The sequence below is a fragment of the Embiotoca jacksoni genome, unplaced genomic scaffold (assembly GCF_022577435.1).
Source record: "Embiotoca jacksoni isolate LCO1_2020_lvr unplaced genomic scaffold, fEmbJac1.0.p SCAF_20, whole genome shotgun sequence".
Lineage (NCBI taxonomy): Eukaryota > Metazoa > Chordata > Actinopteri > Embiotocidae > Embiotoca > Embiotoca jacksoni.
This window is the reverse complement of record NW_027185341.1, coordinates 8,999,309-9,010,279: the sequence shown is the minus strand read 5'-3', so window position 1 is coordinate 9,010,279 and position 10,971 is coordinate 8,999,309. Positions and strand designations below refer to the sequence as shown.

Below are 10,971 nucleotides of genomic sequence, written 5' to 3'. Positions count from 1 at the left end.
TTTACAAATGTAGAATAGAATGAGATTTATTCCTCGTCAGCCATGTTTTACCTCATACGTAATGCCCTCGTGGTTACGGCCATCATGCAGCAGAACCAAAACAAACAGTGAGATTATTCACACATATGTTTGGAACAAATAAGTCCAGTTTTTATTATTGTGGTTTCTGTTAATGTAGCAGTGGCGCTCCAACCTGAACATTGATAAATAAAACACTGACAAAATTGTAATTTTTTTTTTTTTTTTTTCCTTTTCTGTAAGGATCATTTGTTATCCTTAAGACACTGTGAAGTAAGAATAACCAAATTTATCATCATTCCACACAATTAGATTTTCCTTGACCAATGTCCTTATGCAATAGAATGTTTGTTTGTTTTTCCTCTTTTAAAAAAATCCAACTCATCCTGGGAAGAACGTGTTGGGTGGCTGCAGCGTTCTCTCCCTGTCCAAGGCCCCTCAGGAATAACTTGACGTTTTGCTACCAACATCGTCCTCCTGCGATCCCATACTCTGGAGAACAAAGACAAAAAAAGAAGTGACGCGTTATGACGAAAGACCAAAACTAGTGGTTGCAAACCGGTTTCTGCTAAGTGTCCACAAAACCATGGCTGATTGTTTGTTTGGTTGTCTCCGAACTAACCGGAGGCCTTTTCAAAGAAGCAGCTTTATGATGAATTATCTGAATATTTTTGCTGACAAAACCCTGGACAAAAAAAAAAAAAAAAAAAAGGCTCCTGAAGGAACTTTTTCCAGTTTTTGATTATGCGTGTACAGAGGCAATACATTTGAACTCCTGAGTACAAAGAGGAGCATGTATTTTGTGTATGTTACCCTAAGTAGCGACCTGCATTGCAGTTGAACGGCACCGTTGTATTGTTTTCATAATTATGTGAAAACAACCAAAGAGACATTTACGTCGATCATATTCCTTGAATTATTAGATTAGACCGTTTCTGTTGGAGGCGCCGCAGCACCATGATTGATGTTCACGAAGCAGGTGGATACTACAACCTTCACGAGCAAGTACTCCAAGTTATGTCACCTGATCCGCATCAGCACCCGAGTTACACGTGTTTCTGTCACCACTGACAAGTGGAAGCAGAAAGCGCACGTCGACTTCTTGTTAAAAGTGTCGGGGACCAGAAAGGTCCTGTGCTCCGTTCCAGTGCAATTCGATTGCCCCTCGTATAGATGCACACTTGTACAATAAATTGCGACGACATAAATCTTGTACGGAGGCACCGGGAGCACGTTTTGCCGTTCTCACGTAAAAAAAACCAAACAGAATCATGTCGCAAAGCAAAACGCAGAAATCTCCACATTAAACAGGTTTAAACATCAATAACACAAAATATTGTTGAACACCAACTCACCTTCTGCACAAATTGTGGGTTTACTGTGATTTCCTGATCCATAGACTTTAGTTTCTCATCCAGCTCTATACATTTCAACATCTGAAAGGAGAAAAAAAAAAAAAAAAAAAAAAAAGACACAAAATTACTTAGAAACAAATAAATAGTTACCAATAAAGGAATCAACACTTAAAAGAATTTGTGCCGAGAACGACAACGCTAAAGATAAATCTGTGCTTCTCACCTCTTGGTCAATTTTGTGGAGCATTGCTGGGTTGTTGTATTTTTCGGGGTTGTCGTGGAAGCAGACCATACCATCCTTTTGGTTAATGCTAGCGTAGATCTCACCATCTTCAATCTGCAACGCAGCATCAGGAAGAGCGTGATTAAAACCCAGCGCTAAGTTTCTAGTACTGATCAGCAGTAAACTGCGAGTTGGCAGAAAGTCACAAGGAACACTTTTATTTGGACCAGAACCTGCATGCTGCAATTTGAATTATCATGAACAAGGAGGCCGCCAGTGAGGATGGACCGGTTGTGTAATCTGTTGTCATAATTCTAACCCTTAATGGTGCAATATGATCACGCAATAGGAGCCGAGATGTTGAATGTGTCTTTAGAATATGCAATATGCCGTATCACACCAAGGCGGACTGTGTAATAACTTGTTTTTAAGCGTGTATACGCAGCGTTTATTCATTTTTGTAAAGACGTAAAATGCAGTCCCATTTGTGCGATGTGTCCTCAGTGTTAGAATGTATTGTTTATGTTTATGTGACGTACAGTCTCTCTCTTTCTTAGGAATAATGTTACATTACGTCCAAAATGCAGAATTCTATCAAATGCAGCAACATTTGCCTGAGAAAAATGTTCCACCATGGGCATAATAAGGTATATGGTATGGTATGGTATGGTGTGGTGTGGTGTGGTGTGGTGTGGTATGGTGTGGTGTGGTATGGTATGGTATGGTGTGGTGTGGTGTGGTGTGGTGTGGTATGGTATGGTATGGTAAATCCCTGTGTACCAACTTACCATGTGTAGGACGTATTTCTCTGCTTCCTGCGGGCCTGAGAGCTGCACTCGACTCGCCATGTCTTGCAAAGAGAGCGTCAGGAAGGTCTGCGGGATCACGGGAAACAGAAGCTGATATCAGAGTGACTGAAAGTACGAGTGCGGCGCCGGTACGTTTCTTAGCTCGGACATTTATTGGGTCTCAGCGTTCGGCTCATTGACGTTCACGCAGATCAATTAAATGCAGACAAAGTCACCTAAACATGTTGTTTACTGTCTTCTAACTTCAGCCAACTTTAACTGATGTAATGAAGATCACAACATTATGATTCCTGACCTAAGATCGAAGTACATACTAATTACACTGATATGTGTAGTACTGCGTGTTTAGAAGACACTTACAAGTAGAAATATTCTAACATAGAAACTCCCTCATATTTTGACTTAAATGACCAAACAGGTGGACACATTATTCATTTTCACTCAGAAGAGTAAAAAGACATCCGATATTGCGCCAACAAAGCCTCTAAGATGAATTATGTCAGCTCTCAGATCACGATGGACATTTCGCTGACTAATGAATCAGCCCGAGCCGAACACGGCGAGCTCTCATCTTTGTTCGGCCGAGCTCTCCGACGACGAGGAGTAACAGCTGCTTCAGATCAGATGTCTGCATCTGTCTTCACACGCAGGGCCGTTTCCTTTCATTTTTCATTCTTGTGATTTCTGATGAGCTTTTTTCTTTTTTTTTCCAGCTGACTCGAAGCACCGAGACCCATTTCTCTTTTGCTTTATTCTATTTTCCCACGCTCACTCCCTTTAAATAACGTCACCAGCACAGTTCACCTCATCATGCGAAGACTCTCACACTTTCCCGTGAAGACATCTGGAGCGTGTGAATGTATAAAAATCTTAGCGCACACGCACACACACACACACACACACACACACACACACACACACACACACACACACACACTCTTATAGCAAACACACAGCGCACCTTCGTTAGCCTCTGGATGTTCTTCTTGTAGAGGGAGGAGAGGCATTGTTTGACCAGGCCCGTGTTGTTGTCTCGTGTGAACGTCTCGCTGTGTTTGTTGACGAGGCCGCGCAGCTCGGCCGGGTTGTTGGTGGTGTAAACCTGAGCTAGCTCGTGGTATGCGTTGCTCAGGGGCTGGGGGCAGAGGCACAAAATAGACAAGAGAACAGAGGCTGAAAACACGCGGCCGGAGAGGCTGCAGGCACACAGGTCTTTCACTGGATTTTACAATGTGTTCACCAGGTGAGAAAAGAGGATTATTAAGTCACTGGAGTCCACTGGTCTCCCTCAGGGCTGAAGGGAAACAGGCAGATGTGAAGAAACTTGGTAAGATTTACAGGTGAAATGCTGCTCACACTGGAGCGTCGAACGGTCAGCACAGCTCGTCACATTTCTGCCTTACTTCCTTTCTGTTGTCATATTATTATTTACTTGTTTTTGAATCTGCCTGTGATTGCGAGAAGCAGTCAATCCACACTGTTTACTGTCTGCTGCTCTTTAGACACTGTTATAACAACGATTAATCAACTACAAGATCATAAACAGGTAAGTCGATAGTGAAAATAAAGGTTTGACAGAGAAAGATTAACAGCATGGAGCAATGCATGATGACCTTCTGCGACCTTGGAGAGTTATAAAAAACAATAACTAAAAATAAATGTGTTTAACCACCATGTAGCACTAATTCTGCGTTTATATCGGTTCATCAACCTAAATATCAACAATGTACATTATGATCAAAAAGTTTAAAGACGGTTCCTGTTGCAGCAGCGAAGCTCGAACTCTTGTAAGTGTTCCAGGTTTCATCTCCTGATAAACATCAGCACCTGTTACAAGTGTTTTTGTCACCACTGATATGTGCGCATTTGCAATCTCACTATGGACCTGAAACATGAGCAGAGAGCGCACGTTAAACTTGATGTCATATTTTTGGGAGCAGAAATAAGTTGCAGGGAGATAATCTGGTAATGACAGGGGTGTTACAGTTTAAGTGTTTCGCAGCGAATGTTTCCACTCAAAACGCCTCAGAACGTCGATGAAAACCGGCCCGGTCGCTCTGCACCTTCGACCGTGTTGGACAGCGACGTCCTGCCGCTCTTGAAACATGAACGCCACTCGAAGCGCCTCGCCTGGCTCATTGCTGTAGGTTTTCTGAATTCAAGCTTCTCTGTTGCTGATTTCCTGAGTTTGACAACATTTCGCGTGTGCTCTCTGCTCTCTGCTCATGTCCACAGAGACGCCGCAAATGCACACGTAACAGCGCTCACAAAAACGGTTGTAACTCGGGTGCTGATGTCGATCAAGCAACGCACCTGGGAATACTTACTTACTCAAAAAGGTTATTGCTTCCCTCTCCTCCATGAGCATCACTGTGCTGCTCTTGGGCTCAACAAGAACACCTCATACTGTACTCCTACGTGTCTTTTACCATTGTTAACACAGATTTCAGTATAAAGGGGACACATTTTCCCCGAGTACTACTACCGAGTACAGCTGTACCAGCAGATTCTCTTCACCCCTGCCTCTTACCTTGATGAACCTCCCTACTATCTGTGAGGTGTATTTGGGCAGCGGCTGCACTTTGCCGTGAAGGATGAGGGACACCAGGATGTATTTCTTGTAGGCTTCCAACATGATGTGGCTCACTGCCATGGCTGGAGTGGTTATTGCCTGTTAGGAAAGAATTTAAAACGGGTAATCATTTACAGAAACACCAGGAAGGAAGTGAGCATTTACAGGGTTCCCACTCTACGTCAAATTCTCAGACTTTCACCGACTAAAAAGCTGAAATTCTCGGACCTATAATGAACAGAAACTGCCATTGTGCTGAGCGGACAAGAAATAGCGTCATTTCTGTTCAAATCGGGCTCACACTTCCCCCTCTGTTTGTGCCAATATTGATAGAAATTAAATACCTGTCTAAATACTGGGTGCACAGGCAAAGAATGTATCTAACAATAAAGTTAATTATCAAAATCAATCTAATAAGCTACATTTTCAATTTCTGTCACTGACCAGTAATGCCACCGAACATACACACTGACAATAACTCGCTAAATAACGTTGTCGCTTTGAAAAATGGCAACTAAAATTTAAACAAGCAAACAAAATTCCCTGATATTCTATCAATTGACCCAAACAGAAATAATAAACTGTCTGACTTTCCCTGTCTGGAAAAGAGTTGTTTTTTTTGTTTTAATTCCCTGAAATTCCCTGACCCGTGGGAACCCTGCATTTAACATGCACTCAGAGAACACATAATAATACAGAAGAATTATTGATCACGTTAGAAGTCAAAGAATTTAGCTGCATTGCAATCATGTGAAAGTGCCGTTAACAGATAAGAGGGTACCTGTTCATAAAAATACAGTGCTCTTTCGAAGTTTTTGAGGCCCGTGTAGATCATGCCACCGTAGTAGTAGTAACATAAAAAGTGCTTTGCGTCGTAGGCTCCGTTCTCCTTACAGATGTCCATCATGTCCAGCTCCAAGAAGGGCAGGGCGGGCTTGAAGCACTTCGCTAACAAGCACAGCTGTAGAAGTGACAGAGTGTGATTAGAGTGGACGGTCACACTGGGGCTTCCACTGGGCTTGAATTATTTAACACACGGCATCCTCAACAACAACAACAACATCTGCATTCAGCAGACAGAGATTAAAGACAATTAGGATACCAGGGAGGACTTCGATAATGATTATAGATAATACAGCTGTGATCTTGTTTAGTTTCAACATTGAAGGATTAGGATTACAGCCGATGACTCACCTGACACAGGTCTGCATGAACTGAGGTAAGTTGGTTTGTGTTCATCTGCATTTTGTCTATTGCCTGTTTTAGGATGACGACACCCCTCAATGGCTGTCAGAGGAGGAGACAGAAAGAGTTACTCTGCTGCAGCTTTCCAAACAAACTGAGGACCTTCTGGTCCACACTTTAAAATTCATTAAAATATTTAGATGGAGACGGAAAAGGAACACATGCTGAAACGGCTTGTGTGTTTGTGTGGTCTTGTCTTGGAGAGAAAAAAAAAATTAACTTCAGATTGACTCATTTCAGTGTCCCAAAGAGGGAACTTCTTTTGCAGCACACATTAAAAAACAGTTTCACCCACACAGACGCTGCACAGCGGCCTTTTAAAACAGCTTGTATGCATGAGGGGCATGTTGACGAGGACACGTCGCAGCAACGTATTAGAAATCGAAACCGAGATCAACACTAACATGATTATTCAGGTGGAAGGAAGTGCTGTTTTTTGTTTTCTCTGTTAGACAGCCGAGGCTCAGGTCACATGATTCTACTGCTGAAGTGCAGAGCGGCCGATGTAACATAGGTTTGTTAAGTGCTAGTCATAAACAAAGTGTGTGTGTGTGTGTGTGTGTGTGTGTGTGTGTGTGTGTGTGTGTGTGTGTGTGTGTGTGTGTGTGTGTGTCAGTGGTGGCACAAACATACTGTAAGTAACACAGGGCCTATAGGTGAACACTAAAGAGATTAACTGCTGATGGGATAAAAGTGTCTATAGAGACACGGTAGATTTCAAAGCTGGTAGTCGCTCTACATCACTAAATCAGCAGTCTGTTAATGAATACACTCTGGTTAACTACAGGCAGCCGTCGATGGAACCAAACACTGAACAAGAGGGAAAAAGGAATTAAAAAACAAAAGCAGAGAAGAGTTAATGAAAGCACTTGAAAATAAATAAATAACCCCTAAAATTCTGCATTCTCAACTGAGGTTTAAACAACTCGACCTTCATTAGCAACCAGAGCACTGCCGACTACTGCAAAGGCTGCAGTCTGTGAATTACGAATGAATGAAAACAATTTGTTTGGCTAAACAATAACAGCATCATAAATGGCACCGAGGCACATAATGAGGAAAAGAGTTTTTTCCTCGGCGGCTATGGAGAATTACGTAAAGTCAAAAATTCAGCTTAACTTAATAAAACAGAAGTGCTTAGTCGAGCCTAAAGCCCTGCTACCGATTCATGCGGAGTTCAAACAAAAGAGAGTCTTACCTGTTTCCGCTCTACAAGGGCGTTTGTCAACTGGTGGCAGAGACCAGCAACTGGGAGAGGACGCAGAGGAGTGAGAAAGGGTTCAATGAGATTGGTGGTTGGTTCGACAGTACCATGCGCTGCTACACGTGTGTGTGTGTGTGCAGGACATGTGTAAACATCAGTCACAAATATATTCCTGAATAAACACATGTACAATGATGACATTATTTTCTAAAGCTCATGTTAACAACATGAAAACCAAATATTAGCAATTACAGTAGCAGATCCTGCTGAACTTAACTCAACCACTGCTAGATGTTCTTCTTTGTTGTGATTGACACTAAAACATTATGCAGTGCTTGTCAAGGGACATATAACACACATTATATGACCACTGAGCAGTGCAGAAATCGGATCTTATTCATTTGAATAATTCCAATAAAACGGAACCAAAAATAAGCTTCCCAAACGTGTAGCACTGAGCAGCTGGTCGGTCAGGACTTACAAGTGTCTGTTGCATATCTAATGTGCTCCCCATTGCAGGTGCTGATGAAGAGCTGGACTTGGGAGAAGAGCGTCTCAAAGTCAGGGATGTTTGGCATGGAGAACTTCACGAATCTGCAGCAAAGGAGTCGGAAGTTAGCAAAAACCTGACAGTCAAAAAGGACACTTTCATTTTGGGCCTTTGAGCTTAAATAGTAATAATAATAATAATAATAATAATAATAATAATTTGGCGTGTAGGATGAAAATGATTTAATGGTGTATTTTGTAGGTCCCACCCGTATGCAGAGGAAGGTGCGGGAACAAAGGCTCACTATTAAGCAGGAAAACGTATCCATCGGTATCGAGATTTAATGTTTGAGAAGAAAAAGTGAACTGATAATATCCAGTGAGAGTATTTCATTGTTGAAAAAATATGTATTGTATTTCATAGTGGTGTATTGTGTATGTGAAACTAAACTCAACTTCTGAAATCATAACTGTTACAATGATAATCAAAAAGTCTTCTCTTTCTAAAGAACAAAAAATAAATCTCTTCCGTTGCTCCAGTGTTCGGCTGCTTCAAGTCCACATTATTAATTGTATGTGCAACAGGTAGTCTTTCACTGCTTCATGATTTCATCACATTTGTTCTGATTCATGCAAACATGCAGCCTTTGAGAATGAAAAACAGGGAAAAAGAGATTGGCACCTTTTTTTTTTTTAACATACAATATTCAAATACTGGATTATTTATGTGGTTTATTTTGACCAATTTAGCAACTTCTACTTCTTTGAAAATTTTTTGTTTGTGTGCGTCTATCTCTAGTTGTTACTCTTTCTCCATAGCTCCGCCACCGCTACCCTGTTCACCCCAAAAAAGTACACCATGATCTTCAACGGTGACGACAATAACAGAATATCCTGTCCAGGTGAGGAGGGAAGTGGAGCAGAAGCATGGAGCAAAATGAAGGCAGGAGTGTAGTGGAGCACTAGATGGGACAAAAGGGTCAACAAAATACAGAAAAACAGCAGCAAACTCCATTTAAGAGAAGACTGCACTGATGACAGTAAACCAGGGAAAAGTTAAAGGGGAAGCTTGAACTTACAGCACAGCCAGCACACCTAGGGAGTGCTCCTGGATATCCAAAGCCCCCAGCACTGTGTCCAGGTGGGACAGATTTTTGGCCAGCAGCTCCCCACTCTTGTTGATCAACTCACACAGCTGAGTCATCTGGCCTAAAGGGAGGGAGTCAAGGTGAAGGGCAGAAGAGCAGAGAAATTAAACCACCCCGGGGTTTCTTACAGGTGCTTTAGATCTTTCAGAGAAAAGAAAAAAAATTAAAAAGTCTCAAATTGTTTAAAGCAGTTTATATCACAATCCTAGATGTGGACTAAATTTTTTAAAGCCACTGTTTTTATGCCAGCCAAGTTGTTATGCCAGGATTAATGTCATCAGGTTTGAATTGCACAGGCTTTTTAAAAAAAAATTTTTTTTATTACATTCTGTACCAAAAGCAGAAATATTAAAACATTCTCCCTATCACTGCTCGTATAAATTATAAAGTTACGTCAATACAATTTATTAAAGAGAACAGGGCAATATTTTTTTTTCAAATATGCTGAAACATTTTTTTTTTATAGTTTAAGTCGTCGAAATTTATGATTAATTAGGAATTTACTCGCCAATGAAAGCCAGGGGGCTTTTGTTATCAAAATAGAGGAACACAATAGTTCAGGACCATCGTGTTGTGGAGTATTTTAATATAAATCGGCCGGTCAAGTGTCCTGTCAAGGCCTTGCAACATAGGGAATGCGAGTAGGATTGACAGGTGACTTTGAACCAATAACATTCGCTAATTCACTTCGCCAGCCAATCGCGTGAGGCCGGGGCGGGACTACCGGCAGGCAGTCCCTGGAAATTATTTTCTAGATCAAAAACAAAAAGTACAAATTTCACATTTTGTGTGACGAGTTACCAAGTTCACCGTTATCATTAGCGTCCCCGTGGAGCGACGCAACTTCGGATGGTAGTTTACGGAACTCCGGCAGCCGCAGAAAGTCATTTTTGCGGTGTGTTTACATGATAAAGCAAAAAGAAGGCTCTGACCAGTTTGGCTGCCGAGCTATCGGCAAGGCATTGGATAGCATATGCTAGCTCACTAGCTAATACTTCCCACTCTAATGAGTTTAGCAACCCTACCTTGAGCGGAGAGCTGCCGCACATTGTTCACAAACTGCTCCAAGGCTGAAGCCATTATTTCCTGGGTCCAAAGTGGAGGTAATTTGCACTGTTTTTCATTCAAACGTCAGAAACAACTCCGTCCGGACTAAGACAGGGGGCCACACAGCCGCCACTGAGTTGAAGCTATCGCGAGATCATAAGAATAGAACGGACTGCAACGAGATTTACGAGTCGACCGTTGGATTCTTAAAGGGCCACACACACGGTTTCGCTGGTCGTATTTGAAATACTGTTGACATCATTTCCATAAAAATCGTTTTTATTTGCCAGTTATAACTTGTTTTAACACATTTATGTCTTGACGGGCAGCAAGTGTTTATTTTTAGACAGCAGTGCCACTTCTCTCTTTAAGGACTAAGAAATGCAGGAACTGACGTACAATTCACCGGGTTTTCACCAAAGATATGTTATGATGCGAGAACTCCTATTGAACTGATTTTTAAGCGTCCACAGTAGTGAAGAGTAATTTATTGGTGGCTGAAGAATATAGTCTCAGTTTTGAGTGTTACAGAGTAATGACACTTTATCTGAAAATGCCTCTTTTTCCTTGATATGAAAGCCTATCATATATTGATTAATCAAATTCTAAAACTTGAATTTGATCCATCTATCTTTGATCATATTTGTCTCACTCCCAGCTAAAGTATATCTTGCTGTAATTTACTGCACTGCAGTGTACTGTAATTGTTCATTTCTAAAACTGATTTGCAAACCCCAGAGGATGAGCAAAAAAAAACTATATACCACATATTTAAGACGTTTCAAATATATATGTAACGCATGTAAATATATAAATCCCTGAAAGAATTTGGGATGCAAAATGTTACCCTGTGTCCTCTTC

At 41.4% G+C, this 10,971-nt stretch overlaps 1 protein-coding gene across 1 annotated transcript; it reads right to left on the bottom strand.

The window, feature by feature from the left end:
- Positions 1–10: 10 nt before the first annotated feature.
- On the bottom strand, positions 11–10,262 carry cops3 (COP9 signalosome subunit 3). The gene is made up of 12 exons (XM_069156145.1): positions 10,089–10,262; positions 8,995–9,124; positions 7,908–8,020; positions 7,421–7,470; positions 6,172–6,264; positions 5,759–5,938; positions 4,936–5,076; positions 3,367–3,540; positions 2,385–2,471; positions 1,597–1,710; positions 1,374–1,454; positions 11–510 (listed from the first exon to the last, which is right to left on the bottom strand). Exons 1-12 carry the CDS (start codon positions 10,141–10,143, stop codon positions 457–459), a joined length of 1,272 nt encoding a protein of 423 aa, XP_069012246.1. The 5' UTR covers positions 10,144–10,262; the 3' UTR covers positions 11–456.
- Positions 10,263–10,971: the final 709 nt, after the last annotated feature.